At 42.4% G+C, this 19,603-nt stretch overlaps 1 protein-coding gene across 8 annotated transcripts in view; it reads left to right on the forward strand.

Annotated features, from left to right (window-relative positions):
- The window catches only part of HIPK1 (homeodomain interacting protein kinase 1), a 504,680-nt gene that overhangs the window by 343,809 nt on the left and 141,268 nt on the right, over nt 1–19,603 (forward strand). For all 8 annotated transcript variants that reach the window (XM_069238726.1, XM_069238723.1, XM_069238721.1 and 5 more), the window contains one exon: nt 11,290–11,474. In XM_069238726.1, the coding sequence (XP_069094827.1) occupies nt 11,290–11,474 (185 nt within the window). The remainder of the gene's footprint in view (nt 1–11,289; nt 11,475–19,603) is intronic.

The raw sequence follows: 19,603 nt of genomic DNA on the forward strand, positions 1-19,603 counted from the left end.
AGCTGCAAACCAGTGGCGCATCGCTAACTCCCAGGCACTACTTGCGCGCTATGACAGAGCCCATTGGGATGAGATGCAACATCTCATTGACCATCTGCCCAAGGACCTACAAAATAGGGCAAAACAAGTGGTTGAGGAGGGACAGACCATTTCCAACAACCAAATCCGCTCCTCCATGGACGCTGCAGATACAGCTGCACGGACAATTAATACATCTGTAACTATCAGAAGGCATGCATGGCTCCGAACGTCTGGATTTAAACCAGAGATTCAGCAAGCAGTTCTCAATATGCCTTTTAACGAAAAAGAACTGTTCGGTCCAGAAGTGGACACAGCGATTGAGAAACTCAAAAAAGACACGGACACTGCTAAAGCCATGGGCGCACTCTACTCCCCGCAGAGCAGAGGGAATTACAGCACATTCCGTAAAACACCCTTTAGAGGGGGGTTTCGGGGTCAGAGCACACAAGCCAGCACCTCACAGGCAACACCGTCCAGTTACCAGGGACAGTACAGAGGAGGTTTTCGGGGACAATATAGAGGAGGGCAATTCCCTAGGAATAGAGGAAAATTTCAAAGCCCCAAAACCCCTACTACTAAGCAGTGACTCACATGTCACTCACCCCCTCCACACAACACCAGTGGGGGGAAGAATAAGTCATTATTACAAAGCATGGGAGGAAATCACTACAGACACTTGGGTTCTAGCAATTATCCAACAAGGTTATTGCATAGAATTTCTACAATTCCCTCCAAACATACCACCAAAAGCAAAAAAATTGACAAAACATCATTCCAATCTCCTGGAGATAGAAGTGCAGGCACTATTGCAAAAGAATGCAATCGAATTAGTGCCAAACACACAAATAAACACAGGAGTTTACTCACTGTACTTTCTGATACCAAAGAAGGACAAAACGCTGAGACCAATCCTAGACCTCAGAATAGTGAACACATTCATCAAATCAGACCACTTTCACATGTTCACACTACAAGAAGTATTACCATTGCTAAAACTACACGACTACATGTCAACTTTAGACCTCAAGGACGCGTATTTCCATATACCAATACACCCATCGCACAGGAAATACCTAAGGTTTGTATTCAAAGGAATACATTACCAATTCAAGGTACTGCCTTTCGGATTAACAACCGCACCAAGAGTCTTTACCAAATGTCTAGCGGTAGTCGCTGCACACATCAGAAGGCAGCAAATACATGTGTTCCCATATCTAGACGACTGGCTAATCAAGGTCCATTCGTTAATAGAGTGCTCAAATCACACAAATCAGATCATACAAACCCTCTTCAAACTAGGGTTCACCGTCAACTTCACGAAATCCAACATTCTGCCGTGCAAGGTACAACAATACCTAGGAGCCATAATAGACACAACAAAAGGAGTAGCCACTCCAAGTCCCCAAAGAATTCAAAATTTCAACACCATCATACAACGCATGTATCCAACACAAAAGATACAAGCAAAGATGATATTACAACTCCTAGGCATGATGTCTTCATGCATAGCCATTGTCCCAAACGCAAGACTGCACATGAGGCCCTTACAACAGTGCCTAGCATCACAGTGGTCTCAAGCACAGGGTCATCTTCTAGATCTGGTGTTAATAGACTGCCAAACTTACCTCTCGCTTCTGTGGTGGAACAACATAAATTTAAACAAAGGGCGGCCTTTCCAAGACCCAGTGCCACAATACGTAATAACAACAGATGCTTCCATGACAGGGTGGGGAGCACACCTCGATCAACACAGCATACAAGGACAATGGAACGTACATCAAACAAAACTGCATATAAATCACCTAGAACTTCTAGCAGTTTTTCAAGCACTAAAAGCTTTCCAACCAATAATAGTTCACAAATACATTCTCGTCAAGACAGACAACATGACAACAATGTATTATCTAAACAAGCAAGGGGGGACACACTCCATGCAGTTAAGCCTGCTAGCACAAAAAAATTGGCGTTGGGCAATTCACAACCAAATTCGCCTAATAGCACAATTTATACCAGGGATCCAAAATCAACTCGCAGACAACCTCTCTCGAGATCACCAACAGGTCCACGAATGGGAAATTCACCCCCAAATTCTGAACACCTATTTCAAACTCTGGGGAACACCTCAAATAGACTTGTTTGCGACGAAGGAGAACGCAAAATGCCAAAACTTCGCATCCAGATACCCACACAAACAGTCCCAAGGCAATGCCCTATGGATGAAGTGGTCAGGGATATTTGCTTACGCTTTTCCTCCTCTCCCTCTCCTTCCTTACCTGGTAAACAAACTCAGTCAAAACAAACTCAAACTCATATTAATAGCACCAACTTGGGCAAGGCAACCCTGGTACACAACGCTGCTAGACCTATCAGTAGTACCCTACATCAAATTGCCCAACAGGCCAGATCTGTTGACACAACACAACCAAAAGATCAGACACCCAGATCCAGCATCGCTGAATCTAGCAATCTGGCTCCTGAGATCCTAGAATTCGGGCACTTACAACTTACCCAAGAATGTATGGAAGTCATAAAGCAAGCCAGAAGGCCATCCACCAGGCACTGCTATGCAAGTAAATGGAAGAGGTTTGTTTACTACTGCCATATTAATCAAATTCAACCTTTACACACAACTCCAGAACATGTAGTGGGCTACTTGCTTCACTTACAAAAATCTAACCTGGCTTTCTCTTCCATTAAAATACACCTTGCAGCAATATCTGCATACCTGCAGACTACCTATTCAACTTCCCTATATAAGATACCAGTCATTAAAGCATTCATGGAGGGCCTTAGGAGAATTATACCACCAAGAACACCACCTGTTCCTTCATGGAACCTAAATGTTGTCCTAACTAGATTTATGGGTCCACCTTTTGAACCCATGCACTCCTGCGAAATACAGTTCCTAACCTGGAAGGTTGCATTTCTCATCGCCATTACTTCCCTAAGAAGAGTAAGCGAGATTCAGGCGTTTACAATACAAGAACCTTTTATACAACTACACAAGAATAAGGTCGTCCTAAGGACTAATCCTACATTTTTGCCAAAGGTTATTTCACCGTTCCATCTAAATCAAACAGTGGAACTTCCAGTGTTCTTTCCACAGCCAGATACCGTAGCTGAAAGGGCACTACATACATTAGATGTCAAAAGAGCATTCATGTATTACATTGACAGAACAAAGAACATCAGAAAGACTAAACAACTATTTATTGCATTTCAAAAACCTCATGCAGGAAACCCAATATCAAAACAAGGTATAGCCAGATGGATAGTTAAATGCATCCAAATCTGCTACCTTAAAGCTAAACGACAGCTGCCCATTACACCAAGGGCACACTCAACCAGAAAGAAGGGTGCTACCATGGCCTTTCTAGGAAACATCCCAATGCAAGAAATATGTAAGGCAGCCACATGGTCTACGCCTCACACATTCACCAAGCACTACTGTGTAGATGTGTTATCCGCACAACAAGCCACAGTAGGTCAAGCCGTATTAAGAACATTATTTCAAACTACTTCCACTCCTACAGGCTGAGCCACCGCTTTTGGGGAGATAACTGCTTACTAGTCTATGCAAAACATGCGTATCTACAGCGACAGATGCCATCGAACTGAAAATGTCACTTACCCAGTGTACATCTGTTCGTGGCATCAGTCGCTGTAGATTCGCATGTGCCCACCCGCCTCCCCAGGAGCCTGTAGCAGTTTGGAAGTTACCTTCAACTATTTGTATATGTATCATCTCAACCTTAAATAGGTACATACTTAGTCACTCCATTGCATGGGCACTATTACTACAATTCAACTCCTACCTCACCCTCTGCGGGGAAAAACAATCGAAGATGGAGTCGACGCCCATGCGCAATGGAGACAAAAGGAGGAGTCACTCGGTCCCGTGACTCGAAAGACTTCTTCGAAGAAAAACAACTTGTAACACTCCGGCCCAACACCAGATGGCGAGCTATGCAAAACATGCGAATCTACAGCGACTGATGCCACGAACAGATGTACACTGGGTAAGTGACATTTTCATTATATAGTTCTTACTACCCCTGACGAGGCATTGAAGTGCTTTCTGGCCAGTAGCACAATACTCCGGAACCCAAAAGGAATTAGTGGTGGATTAAGGCACATTAAGTCACAACTAATCTCCCATTTTGTGACTATCTAGAAGGAAATCACAAAGCCCAGCTGTCATCTACCCCAGATGTGTATTCAGAGACAGACAGAGGCCCGGAATGGTTAAAGTAAGAAAATACCAACTGGTTTCAGGCACACCAAATTCCATATTTCTATTTTTTCTCAGATGGGAGTTGCAAATAATTTTTTTTTAGGTAATCCCAATATTATCCTGTGGGTGAGATAGACCTTGCAATAGTTAAAAAATGAATTTAGCTCTTTTTCACTACCTGGACATGTTAAACTTAAAATGACATGTCCAACATTTTAAATACACTGTGCCCTGCACTTGGGGCTCACTGGGGCCTACCTTAGGGTGGACTTACATGTAATAAAAGCAAAGATTTGGGCCTGGCGAGTAGTTGCACTTGCCAGGTCGAAGTGGCGGTTTAAAACCGCACACACAGGCTCTGCAGTGGCAGGCTTGAGACATGTTTAAAGTGCTACTGTACTGGGTGGCACAATGAGTGCTGCAGACCAACTAGTAACATCTAAGTTACAGGCCCTAGGCACCTATAGTGCACTTTACTAGCGACTTAGAAGTAATTTAAATATGCCAATTGTAGATATGCCAGTTTTGCCCTGTTTTATGCAGAGGGCACATGTACTTTAGCACTGGTTAAAGGTGGCAAAGTACCCAGAGTCCTAAAGGCAACAAAAACAAATTCATCAAAAAGTGGAGGGGAAAGGCTAAAAGTCTGGTGATGACACTGCAGAAAGCCCATTCCCAACAAGACCGTACTGGGTCATATTGAGGATCTGGGCAAACTTTAGAGCATGGTGTGATAACGCGTCCCTTCCTAGGTAACTTACTTATTCTGGGACTCGTTTTAGGCCAATGAATCTTTTGACCCTGATTGGAGACACCTTAAGACGAGATAACTAATTAGCATGTCAATCAATAGATCAATAACGTCATCAATGTTCACCATTACAAATCAGTTAGATTAATCAATAACATTAATAAGACTCGGAAACCCTCATGACCTTTGTCATGAATAACCACACCAGTTTAGTACGATTTTATGATGTTTATTCCCTATTGATTACAATTCTACTAATAAGTTTATTAGTCTCAAAACCATGAAACACATCAGCATTGTCATAATATGGCAACTCGAATAAGATTTAATCAAAGCAAAGATCATGAACATTAGAACATAACACGACGTCAACATAGGTTAACCTTAGCAGAGTATCATTAGTGCATTATTCAACAAAGCATTGGTTCAGTCATTTGTCTATTCGCGTCCGTTTAATGAACCCCTTAACTAACCTCGAATTAGCATTGGCATGTTGGGCTTCATGCAAAACAATTTAGCAACACAAATTTAGAAAACATCTAAACTATGGTCTCTGTCAAAAGAAGCAGTTGGTACCTAGAAAGGAAAGGCAAACAGACAATTACAATTTCATCATCATATAGTTACCCTCCGTAATGGGTTAGCATACAGGGTCAGTCTTCATCCTCAGGACATCAGTTGATTCGCCATCAGCCAGAAAACACAGCAAAGTTCAGCAAGACGGGGTAAGTAGGGACACTTCACTCTTAAGGGGGAGAAGTATAGAACGGGTAAGGTAAGGGTGAGGATGGTTTGAAGAGTCAAACAGCAAAGTTTTTAGGCAGAGTGACAAAGTGTCTGGGTACTAGCAAGAATAGTTCGCAATGGCATCTCCAATAGCTCCTTGTGTCAAAGATTTTTATCCCCTTTCTGTTGTACAGTCCCCTAGTTTCCAATTGGGGCAGGTTTGGCACACCACTATCTCCATCCAGTGGTTTTCCAGTCGTACCATCAAAATTGTTACCTCATAACAGTTCTCATGTAGTTTATTGGTTCTTGTGATTGACGTCACCAACGGGTAGAATGTCCGGTATGATTTCATATTCTCGTGGTCCTCTTGCGTCCCCAGTCAGTGGTTCCATTGTCTATACCGGTTTAGGCGACCTTGTACCTGTTGAAAGTCTACACTGTTGCATTCAGCAAAAATGTTTCCTTGAGCAAGTCGAGTTTCATGAGAACGGATCTACTACAGTTACACTAATCTTCTAGCTACTGGAAAAATACGATTACATGTCCTTCAGCAAGTCTGCACACTGTATGTTGGAAAAACACATTTAATATGAAACTGGGCAGCTAGGCCCCGACTCATGCTAACTACGGCCTAGTGATTTATTAGCAAATCCTTAACATATAACTCTTAATATTAGTGTCAAATCATTCATTAACACATCATTATTTCATTTTTAGTCAATTTCATTAATCATTGTATTCATTGACGGCCACTCCCCGTGGGCACATTTCAAGCGCATGTTTAGCAAAAACACATTAATACATTTTCTATGTGACATTATTATGTATTAGTTCATAAACATTTCATGTTAATTTTGAGTATAAGAGGTACACGCTCCCTCAGGGGTGTTGGAATTTAATAGGGATGTTACCTGGGGTAAAAGAAGAAATCTAAAAATGCTTTAGTCTTGGTGGATGTACACACCAAATGGTTCGTAGTCAAGTTTATGAGGAAATAACTACCAGGTGTACCATATCGATCCTAGAGAGTGTTCATGGAGGAGGGTTTCCACAGTTACTCATTACTGATAACTGTACCCAATTCACCTCCCAAGAAATTACATTTTTGTAATGGTATGGCATAAAATATCACCACTTGGTTCTGTACTGTACCCAAGCCAATGATACAGTGGAGAAGGCGTACCAACTGGTTAAATGTGTGATTTTGATTGTGATCTGAGGAGGATGTAATGTCGAAAAAAGGTGAATAACATGGTATGAGATCATCACACCATAAAGAGTAGAGTGACCAAAGCATCACCATTCAAAAGTATGAGAGGAAGGAGACCAGGCATGAAATGTTAAGGCAGGGGAAAAGAGGACAAGTGTGGTGTTGTGACTAAAGGAGTCATTGATGTGGGAGATTGAGTGAAGGTGAGACACAGAAGGGTGAAAAATATGTGGAATTGAGTAATGCAGACAAATGGAACCGTCACAAGGTGACTCTGTATCAGAAAGGGAATGTTGGGAGCAAGGAGGAACACCGTAACCAGAAAGGCATTAGCTGTTTCATATTGATGGATGATACAGAATGGTAGGAAAAACTAATAGAGGTGTGTTAAGATGTGAAAATGGTTGTAGTGATGTGAGCAGTGTGAATGCAGAACAAATCTATCTCAATTTGGTGATGATAAGGCTCGGGTTTAGAGAAGTCACATACAGCCTCGTTATTTGGGGAATTACATACAGAGACTCCTGAACATTTTATCCTATCTCTGCTTTAACTGTTGCCACCCACAAGAGGGCGGGGCTGTGTTGTAATGGTATGTTTTTATGATATAACGTGAAACCTTTATGTAGAACCATTTCTGTTGTGCATTCCAAGTGTTGGAATCCAGCCGAGGTCAAAACGCTAAGCTTGTCAGGTGTTTCTTGGCTGGCAGGAAGGAAACGCGCTCTGATAGGTTGTACTTTAATAAATATATTGTTTACCTCATCTTGGAATCGCCGACGTCTTCACTACCAACATGCCACCTTCCAATTTTAGCAGAGCACAGTTTTCCCAAATTGGAGCAGGTAATCAGATTCAAGTTGTAGTTAAGCAGTGCGTTATAATAAATATCGGAACTGTAATCCATTCAAAAAGCTTGTCTTAAATGTCCTTATTGCTGTCGAGTTGTGATGTCCCTAGTCACCTGTAATAACAAAATTGTGGCTGCTCAGCTGCATCAAGTTATGACATTTGAGTTGTGACGTATAATAATGCCTGCTGCCTAAGCCAGCAGCTAAGGGCAAAGGCAGTTGACGGAGAAATTTACAGCTAAAGTTCAAACAGCAAAAATGAGAACTGGCTTTTCCTTCTTCTGATCTGTTTTTCTTTAACAAATGATGACCTCTAGAATGAGATATTCATGAAAAAATATTTGTTTTGTGTGATATAGATCGACGCAGGAGAGATGGCATTTGCCTGCAAGTTTCTGAACTTTCCGAACAGCATTTTTAATCTGATTTGCCTTAAGATGTTCAGTATATTTTTGCATAACATTGCAACCTGCTTTTTGGTGTGTAATTTAGCACTACAGATTCAGCTTTTATTCTTTATGCATGCAACCATGACAGGAAATGCCCCAAAACACTATCTGGACACATCAAAATTATCAAATACAAAACTACCTAACTTGTTGCGGGGGGGCGCCTGTGTTGTTGGTCCCGGGCTCAGCAGCCATTTAGGGAAACCTACCAAACCCAGACATTCCTGAAAACTAGACACCCGAGGGAGTCCAGGGATGTGTGACCTGCGTGGATCCCCCAATGTTTTCTTACCCAGAATCCTCAGCAAACCTCAAATTTAGCTGAAAAATCACATTTTCCCACATTTCTGTGCGAGATCATCGCACCGGGACAAATTTCATACCACCTAACGTTCCCCTCAGTCTCCCGGTAAAAATGATACCTCATTTGTGTAGGTGGGCCAAGTGCTTGTGACAGAGAAGAGCCAAAAACAATTTGAAATTGAGGGGAAACCAAAGCGGGTCCAAAAGGGCAGTTTTGAAAAAAAATCATTGTTGGGCTGACAAGTGCAGCAGAATTTTTATCGGTATAGATGAGACAATGATGGGTGGTAGGAATTTTGTGGATTGCTGCAGATTCGCTGCAGATTCCGGAAGGTTCCATCACAAAAACGTGGGAAAAATGTGAGATTTCCAGCAAAGTTGGAGGTTTGCAGGGCATTGTGGGTAAGAAAATGGTGCGGGGTGCATGTGAAGCACACCACCCTGGAATCACTCAGATGTTTAGTTTTCAGATGTGTCTACGTCATGTGGATTTTTCTACATGGCAGCATCCCAAAGTCCATAAAGTGCAGCCCTCACTATTCCATTTTGAGTGTTAGCCAAGCTCTCATGGCCCAAATGTAAAACCAAAACCCAAAATAATCAAATGTCTTCTTGCTTGCTGTCGGATAAGATGTTTTAGAATGCGGGGGAGAGCTGAAAGACTGTTACCCCCTTCAGTTGTGGTGGGGGCATAACCAGGCCCATACTGGTTGGTAGCCACCACCCCACTATTTTTTTTTCCCTGGCATCTAGTAGACTTTCTGCACCCCCGGGGTGTGGATCAGGGGTAATTGCCCCATCTGCCCACTGGTGGGCAGAACAGCTTTGGCCCCATTTATTTGGGGTGGGGGTATGGCCATACCCCCACCCTCTTTTTTTGGAGAAAAAAAACTTCTCTGGTCCCTTGGAGGAAGATGGGCCTTCCAAAAATAGGACAGATATGGCCAACAGTAATGTGCCCCCATGCGGAGCGACCCTTACCCAAGGGGCTGCCCACCTAAAGAAAACACACACATACACACACACCAATCCCTGGTGCCTAAGTGGGTTCTGCCCCCCCAGGGTAGATCGGCCTAATAAAAATACGACGATCTGCCCCCAAGGGGAGCAGAAATGGCCACAAATAAATTCTCCTCCTCCCCCCAGAGGAGCGACCCTTGCCTAAGGGGTCGCTACTCACCTCTTTAAAAAAAAAAAAAATGGCCTAAAATAAATTAGCATTTCTCTTCCGATCGCACTGGAAGCTGAGCTTTATGGGGAAGTAGCCTCTGAAGAGGTCAGCGCGCAAACGTCATCAGATGTCACTGGGGGGGTCGGGGTGGAAGGGGCTTCCCCTTCCATCCCTGCCTTGGGTTGGTGGGAGGAAAGCCCACAGAGGAAGCGCTAGTGCTCCCTCTGAGCTCAGTGCCGAGAACGTAACGGTTACGTCCTCAGCACAGGAGAACTGTGCTGATGGACGTAACCATTACGTCCCCGGCACAGAAGGGGTTAAGAGACATTTTTATGACAGCATAATTTATTGAAATGATAATGTTGAGACTCTGTGCTTAATTTGAGCCAATGGTTTCCGGTGCTTGACACCAGCATGTATGGCAACTGCCACATGTTGGCGCTGTTTGTGTAATTTGAAGATGAACAAAACAGCTGTTGTTTATTAGTTCAATATACATTATAAGCAATTAATACCTGCCGCACAAGCCAATCTTATGACTTTGGTGGCCTTGAAGAGTCAGAATTGTGACACTTATAGCAGTGTGATGGTTAGAGGTTGGGTATATACCTTCTTTTGGCAGCGCTGGCTAAACTTTAGTGGCCTCCTGCTGAGAGTCCTGACACTTACTTTTTTTTTTTTCCCCAACAAATTAAGCACTGATGAGGCCCCATGAAGAGGTAAGTTCAAAGTTTCGGAGGATTGGGATAGGGTAATAAAATGTAATAGATGAAAGCTCACAAAAACCATCAACCCGGGACATGTGAGGAAGAGAGAACCTTTTTTGGACTTTTGGTCCTTAGTGCATATAACCCTCAATATTACAACCTTTGGCGAGGTCAAGGAACTGGTACGAGTGAGCCTGCTATACAAGGTTGAAGGAGTTTTCAAGACTTGGCCTTCTAGATCTCAAGACAGTAGGACCCTCTGCGATTCAGTGAGGAGAAAATAGCAATCAGGAGCAATTCTTTAAGATACTCCATAATTTTGACAATATCTATAATTTGCTATGCTAAAACTATACAAGCATGACCAATGTTGGTTGAGTTACTGTGCTAAAGCTGCACAAGAATGCACAACACGAGAGTTACATTAGTGTGCCTAATCTACTCATCAGTTTTTCAAGAATGTATCCACATTGCACAGTTTCACATACCATGCTTATTATTTTGTTTTAAACCAAGTCATTGTTAGTTGCAGTTCTGAAACATTAGACTGCTTGCTAGTTGCAGCCTATGATTTGGATGGGCCTGTCTCTTCAGGTCTCACAGCACACATTTTAGTATATGTCTTATTCAGTCTTGTGTTTCAGCTTCTGTATTTATCGGTACATTTGATAATAGTACTGCCTTTTATTTGTATTTAATAGAATAGCATTTATATTTGGAATTCATACCTGCTTTGCGATTTTATTGCAGGAGTTAGTTCAGTGTAAAACCTGATCTCTAGCACCAAAACCAGAAATTATCAATCAGACAAGCATTTTAATATTTCGACTGGCATTCTCATGTCTTCTCTTTCTCCCACAAAGGTGAATATGTCCACAGACTTGGAAGGAACTGATATGTTGGCAGAGAAGGCGGACAGACGAGAGTATATTGATTTGCTGAAAAAAATGTTGACAATAGATGCAGATAAAAGGATTACTCCACTGAAGACGCTAAACCATTCGTTTGTTACTATGACTCATTTATTAGATTTCCCACACAGCAACCAGTAAGTACTTATTTTTTATTGACAATGGCCTCAGTTTCACACTGTTTTAACAGCTATACTCCTGATCTTTGTTTCTTAAATATATTTTCCAAAGTTGTCACTTCTTAGTGTGTATCTGAACTTTGCTTTTAACCTAGGGCTTGATTAGACTGTGATCTTTTTTTATCCATATAGTAGTATTTAGTATACCACAATTCCTTGTTCCTGGACCAATATAAAGCTGCAAAGGACTGTTTCTCAAGAATGTAAGGTGTCAGCAACCCTAGCAGGTTGTTAAAATAGGAGGTAAGACAGTTGTATTCTGAAAAATGTAACTTGAAGAAATCTGCTGTTGGGTTTGCCAAGACTCAAAGCAGAAGCCAGGTGAGCTCTGAAATAACACTGTCATTGTTAAGTGCAAGTGTGTCCCCCTTGTAAGTAACACTAATAAAATATGTCCCATAGATGTAGAGGCCTTAGGGGAGGTCAAGCTATTCCTTCGTTTTCTAGTTTTCCTGACTCTCCATGTTGCCGCATTGGGAAATGCTCTCACAATGATTGTTCCTACCCCCTGTGTGCTTAACATAGCTTCACACTTCCTGAAAAGTTACGGGCACCAGCTGTCTTGTTCTTCCATCCTGGCTACAGTTTATAAAATTTCAAATTGACCCTTTCAATCACAAAGAGACCTACCTCTTGTCCTCCTGATTTGTAAGCTCATTACATTTCTTACACAGCTGCTGTTCTAGCAAGTTGTAGTCTTTCCCTAATGATGTTTATTCTGTGTGGCAGTCAGCTCTCTCTCTTTATGAAAAGCTGTACGACAGTGGCTAATTGTGCTCTCTTGTAGGTATTTCTCCTTTCCTCACATTTTTTGTTAGCTCGTAAACACCAAGCGAATTATTTTGTAGCCTCACTTACAAACGTAAATCCAGCTACTTAAAGTTCTAATTAATCAGTACCTATCAACACCTTTCTCTTTTAACCTGAAAATGGCCCATTACATATGCGACTTGTTATATGGCTTTTCAGGGGAAATCCCAAAGTTTCTGTCACTAAACATGTATTTTGCACAGCACTCATAAAGCATGATTATTGCTCTATAATTGCTGCTTCAGCGTAGTAGACCATTTGAGCTGCAACTGCCTGTCCCTTGTCATCTGTATGATGCCATATCTCATGTGCCCTTCATAGCCATGATCAATTAACCTAGGCCTCTCCCTGTATCAGTCGCAAATTACCAATTCTCACCTAATGTTTGACCATAAGATAGCATCATACTGCAATTCCAGTACATGGCTATTTTGGTTGGTAAATACCATATTGTCTCGACATTCCTTAACTTCATCCCTTAAAATAATTTTCCTGCTTCTCTTGCATTATGAGTTCATCCATTTCTCTTCATTACAGTCGCCTTCCTCGAGCCATTGCCACAACAGTCAGACTGCCTTTTAAGCTTACAAGCATTGTACACCACAGCAAAACTGCAGTTGTTTAGCATAGCAAAACATTTGTTGGTTACTTGCGTGGAAAGAGCTATCACCAGACATTCAGCAGATGTGCTATAGGGTTTCTGGTAAGTTCTAGCCTAATATAGATTATCTCCCAAACATTACATAACACCAGTGCTTGAGATGACCTTTGTCCCATGTTGTAGTTGGTTTGAGGGTCTGCATCCCATGTTTTGTGGCATCGGTGCTGACAAAAAAGGGCTCAGAATGTCAAAGGTGTTTAACGCAGGGTCATCTTTTAACTATGAGGACTCAGATCAAGTGTCTTTCAGCTTTCTTTTCTACAAACGTTTTTCCAAGGAAGAGATGTGTCTTGGTGTCTAGAGCTGCTGTCTTTGGAACCTGAGAACGCAGGTTTAAATCCAGGCCTAGTACAATTGCGTCTTTCTGGGCAAATCACCGGTTAGCCTGTGTCCCTGAATAAAAACGTTAAATGTTATGTGTGATGTATTTGTATAATCCCCACTTGATGTGCATCACCATGTAGTTCGCATCGTAGTCCTAATGTAATGGTCAGTATTCCGTTGCTTCCTAGCTGGGTTTGCGTTATTTAAATACCAATACATATATACCATGTATACTTTTTTGCCAAAGTCCAAATCTTCCTGGATAAACATGAGCAAACTTAGAAAAATGGTTTAATCAGACAAAATGTATCGGCCTTCTCTTTTCCCAGTAAATCCAGAACGATATGCCCCACTATTCTGTCTCTGCATACACCACAATGTAACCCCGAAAAAACCTCACTTATCAGGCTTCTGCTAAACTTCAGATGACACTGACTTTCATTGATAGACCAGTAAGTGGCAGGATGCTACGTGGTGGCACTTAACCTAATAAGTGAATTAAGGTTCGAAGAATGGGAACTGTTGTTACTACCCCAGTATGACTGGCATTTCTTTTATGTCCGGCAAACGTCAATCCTGCATGCTGCAGCACAAATCCTAAATGGTCTGAAGACATTTGATCACGTCTTAACCTAAACGAACTCCACTGGCTCCACTTGCCAGCCTGAACCATCTTCCCAACTAGCTGCATCATCTACAATGCCAGCACGAGAAGTATCACCACCTTTAACCATGTATGATGTTCCCTCCTAAAATTCAACCCTTTTCCACAATAACCTTACCAATAAAGTTTTGGTAGTATGATGCACAATGACCTCCGTGTACAGTTACAGTAGTGTCCATTTACTCTATCTTTGCAGAATGCTTAGCCCTCTAGAGAGGCACTTCTACCACTATTGTGCAGCACCACACCAAACCTACCAGGTGCACAAAGAATTGAGCTGGACACTCGGCGTTCACCATGCCATATACACAATAATTTCACACAGTACCTTTGCACTTGTATCTATATCCATCCCAACTATTGTTTGTCCGATTGTTCTTTTTGACATCACTCGACTTTTTACTTAACCCCACTGGTGCACACTTTTGCCACTTTTCTCTCTCTTAAATATTTATCACATTTTGATAATAACTTCTGTCCTCTAGCTACTTAAAATCCTGCCACCAATCTGCAGTTTCTAGCCTGCCACAGCGTTTCCTATCTGTGATCAGCCAAAGGTGCCATGAACTGGTTTTGCAAATATTCGTCATGCATGCTGGTGAATTTGCACAAGGATAGCAAACCACTAAGGCTTACTAAGTAGCTGTCTATAGATTAAGTCGTTCTTTGGTTCACTAGATAAACGTTATTAAAAACTTACGCCACACAAGCCTCTAATTATGTATTGGGTCTTCTAAATTGCTGAATTTAGAGGTGTGTGTTGCAAGAGCAGGCAATTCTTAACATAAACTGGCACGAACCTGACAATCGCAAAAAAAGTTCATTTTTAGAAAAATGGAGACCATGTCTAACTACAAGTGGTGTATAACAGACGCCCTTTTTCACATCCCTCTCTCAGATGCACACACTCTTACTTTCTCTGAAGCCTCTCTTTCTCTTTAGCATTATTCTAAATACCTGTTCACGGACATGTTTGGATTTGAGAGCTTCAAATATTTCATCAGGAGAATGTTTTCTAAGCAGACTAAATTTTGTGGGTGTATTCTGGACAAATGATTGACCCGAAGTTCTGTAAAGCATTATAATTGATGGACAAGAATATACTACAGTCTATTACAATATACTGTAGGTCCAATAGCACACAAACCAGTTTGTCCCGAAAGGGCCTGCAAGGTTAAAACATAGATTGCGTCTGACAAGGTTACCAACTCCCTCAATTTGACTGTTGCCTTCCATGCTTGTCTCAATTGCCACTTCTGACAAGACATTCAGCACTTTTCACAACTGCTGAATAAATAATGTTGAATTTAGTGCATGCATATAAATTGAAAGGTATAAAGCAGTCTTCTCTTAAGTTCTATAATGGTATCCCTAACTTACACAGGTTGGTTTAAGAAAAGAGAGCCCAGTTCATAAGTACTGGCATCGAAAATCTCACTCAGTTGTGCCTACCTACACACTGGCTTGGGTAGAGAACAAAAACCTTGAAACACCTCACTCCACAAACAATGTGGCTTGCTTAATGTGATCTAAATACTTCTCCTACTTATAATGTCGATAACTGCGACCAAAAGCAATCTGACTCGTTGCAAAGGAACTGTTATTTCATTTGAAAGTGGTAAGAAACATGGTGGCGGAGTGACCTCAATACTTAAATTATGGAAGGTCAGACTAGCTGATCTTCCTTGCAGCTGTCCTACTGGTCATCTATTGAATTAATGAAAAATAGAACTTCGCATCAAGACTCCAGAATATTTAAATTCAGATTAAACAAAGTTGCAGTATTTGTATTGTTTTGTTTGCTGCTGCCGAAGAAATGAGAAGTCAGCCTAAATATTCAAAGTCAGAAGAGTAGTTATTGCCATCCTACAATAACTGCACAATGCACATATACTTGCAGGATGAAGTAAAATAATAAATGAGCCATTATTTTTTTTAAATATGGAGGAATACAACAAATTTCCAGAACTATCTGGGTATCACTGCTGGTCACCGTGGACAGCTCACATCCTGTTGCAGCAGAAAAAAAATGGCTGCATCCCTAATACATGAAAGTTGGCAGCAGGATGCAGGTTGTCCTTGCTAATGAATTTTGAGTGTTTATTTTCCAGCAGATGCGAAGTAGTTCTGGGACCCAGGATGGGCTTGGTCATAGTACCTGTGCATTCAATTAAAGCACGTTTTGAGGTATAATCCCTTCATGGATGCAGTGAGGTAGTTTCCTTGTTCTGTGAGCTGATTCACTCTGGAAGCAGAGAGTACTTCATTTGTATATATACATAGAGGCATGGCCCAATTTAGGTTATTCACAGAAACAAAGTTGACAAAAGCAAGTGAATGAATGAATAATGAGGATGCTATTATAAAGTGCACAGCTGTATATTAGACGCCCGTTGATGCTAGCTCAGTACAAGAGTGAAGGAAATAGGATATTGTTAACCTGACTGGAAGAATCATGTTTTCAGGAGTTTTTAAATGAAGATTTATTAGGCAAAGTGGGAATATTGAATGGAAGAGCGTTTCAAAGTTTAGGGGCCAAAAAGAGAGAGAGCGCTGCCTGATTGCCCCTCCTCCCAACCCTCCGGCATCCATTAGAGACCACGAGTCGCAGCTGATTAGAAGATCTAAGGGAACAGGAAAGAGGTTAAGCCTCTATTTTGTTCCTCAGAAAGACTGGGACTGAATCACCTGTTAGCGCTGAAGCAAATATTCTGGAAGCCCTAGACTGTGTAGTCCAAGCGAGAGGTAATTAGAGAGCGAACAATAGTGTTCTTCCCCAGTTGATTCCAGCAATAGTCTTAGATTTCGTGAGAATCTTTAGAACAGCAAAGCAGGAGCCAGTAACAGCCTTCACCTGAGGGTGGCTACACCCTCCCTGTGTCCATTTCCTTTTGGGGTTGGGATGCGGAGGGGGAGGTGGCATAAAACGAATCCTATTGGTCCCTGTCCTCCAAGCCAAGATGGAGAATTCTGCAGGGAGGGGTGTCACCTCAGCTCTGGACACCTTAGGGGTGGTCCTGGCTGGGGTGGTCACTTCTCCCTGTTTTCCCTAATTTTCCCGCTGGACTTGCTGCCAAAAGTGGGGCTTTGACTGGGGTGGGGGTGAGGGCAGGGCCGTTTGAGGCATCTGTGCTAGCTGGAGTGCCATGGGGCACTGTAATCCGAGGCTTGAGCCTTTGAGGCTCACCACCAGGTTTTACAGGTCCTGTAGGGGCATGGGGGTGAAGCACCTGCACCCAGGACAGGCTTTGTTTCTGAGCACAGAGTGCACAAAGGCACTTACTCCATGTGGTCAGAAACTTGTCTGAAAGTGGCAGGCTGGCTAACATCCAGGGTACATCTCTAAGATGCCCTCTGTGTGCATTTGCCAATACATCACACACTGGCATCAGTGTGGGTTTATTGTGCTGAGACGTTTGATACCAAACTTCCCAGTATTCAGTGAAGCCAGTATGGAGCTGTGGAGTTTGTAATGACAAACTCACAGACCATATACTCTGTATGGCTACACTATAATTAAAATGGCTAAGAATGGACTTAGACACTATAGAGGCATATTGCTCATGCATCTATGCCATCACCTGTGGTATAGTGCACCCTGTGTTAGAGCTGTAAGGCCTGCTAGAGGGGTGATTTACCTATGCCACAGGCAGTAATTTGTGGGCATGGCACCCTGAGAGGGGTGCCATGTCGACTTTGAGTTTTTCTCCTCACCAGCACACACAAGCTGCAAGGCAGTGTGTATGTGCTTGGTGAGGGGTCCCCTCGGGTGGCATAATATGTGCTACAGCCCTTAGAGACCATCCCTGGCCATTGGGCCGTTGGTACCATGGGTACCTTTTACAAACGACTGAACTCTGCGCCAGGCCTTTGCCAGTTGTGGAAAGAAAGGTACAGTTTTAGGGAAAGAACACGGGGTCTGGGGCCTGGTTAGCAGGGTCCAAGCCCATGTTCAGTCAAAGTTGGCATCAACACTAGGCAAAAAGTGGGGGGATTAACCATGCCAACAGTGGCACTTTCCTACATTGTATCATTATAGGGTAGAGGTCTTCAAACTTTTTGATGCCGGGACCCCCTCTCAAAAATCTTTAGTTGTAAGGACCCCCTCCTGACAAAAATGTCTACAACCTGGTACTCCTCATCATCAACAATCATAAACGTCCCCAATCCCTGTGGCAAATCATTTTTACGGTGAGGAAATAATATTAAATAGTGTTTAGCAAATGAAAGGTCAGTGAGAGTGTGGTGAAAGGTGTGGCTAAAATAAAGGTCCTAATTCATGAAGAATCGGCGTAAGGCAGTGCTGCACGTCTTCATGCTACTCTGCCCTACACTAAAATTAAAGGGCAGGGGTGGACCAAAATACAGTGCATTCCTGTCCTTTGCCCCTGCACTGGCGCACAGATTGCTGCCTAGCCCCGTCGTAGGCAGGGAGGGACAGCTTTCTACACAAAAAGAATCCCAAGAGGCATTTCCCTCTTTCTATATATGCTGCAGATTGCAACACACATGGAATGAGGCGTATGGTTTTAGCACTGTTCCAGTTTACATGATTTTGTAAATCCGGGGCAGCGACAAAACCATGGGTGTTGGTGGGAACACCCACCACAACGCCCTTGGAATGCCTTCTCGACGCAGAGTAAGGTAACACAGTGGCTTGCCCTGCTTTGCCTTACTCCATATGCATGAGGCCATGCAAAGCCACACAGGGTGGCTTTACTTCGCCTCATAAGTTGATTGAGAGGCTTGTGCCACTGGAGCATCAAAAAAAAGCGATGCTCTGGTAGTGCAAGCCTCTTATAAATAAGCCCCAAAATATTCTGTAAGGTTTTTTAGGTCTTCCACCATCAGGTAGCTACATATAAAATAACAGCCAGCTTAAATGAAAAAGAAAAAAAAAAAAGTTGTTACTCATTGGGAAATGCACTGTAGTACATTATGAAACCTCTATTAGTAAATGCTCTGCAGAGGTCTGTGTGTAACTGGAAACCAACAGAGTGAAATCTTGGTGCAGTGGAATACAGTTACTTGTGTATTTTTAGTGCCATAAGGTCACAGCCTGTGATAGAAAGCACTGTGACTATTGAAGGCATTATTTTATTTTATACTTGCATTACACACAGTATAAGATAGGCCACTACCAAAAAGGTTGAAGATAAAATGGTGTTTCCAAAATGTAGATTTAAGTAATACCAGAGCATATGCACGACCATTTTTTTTAATAGCTACCCCTTCAACAGCGCCAGGTGAAGTAAGCGCTATGTAAATACATTTACAATTAAAAGCACATACTTCATAGCGCAGTTGTTAACTCTTTGCACTAGCACTCAAAAATACTAAATGTTTATCATCACAAAGCTTCGACTGATTAAAAAGCTAGTATCGGCTCCAAAGTACCCTTTACATGTACAGATTAACTCGTAGCGCACATTTCGTTCACAAAGCATGCCCCCTGGCACAAACATGTCTTTAGCTGTCTATGAGGCTTCGTTTCACAGCACAGGAGATTCACTTAATCAAAGTTCAGCTGAAGCATTTTAACGATGGGTCAAGGTGAGGGTGGGGGAATGCACGGCCCCCTGTCGAAGACTCCTCCCCCCACCTAGGGATCGCGCCCCACAGTTTGAA

This window comes from Pleurodeles waltl, chromosome 6, assembly GCF_031143425.1.
Source record: "Pleurodeles waltl isolate 20211129_DDA chromosome 6, aPleWal1.hap1.20221129, whole genome shotgun sequence".
Taxonomy (NCBI): domain Eukaryota; kingdom Metazoa; phylum Chordata; class Amphibia; order Caudata; family Salamandridae; genus Pleurodeles; species Pleurodeles waltl.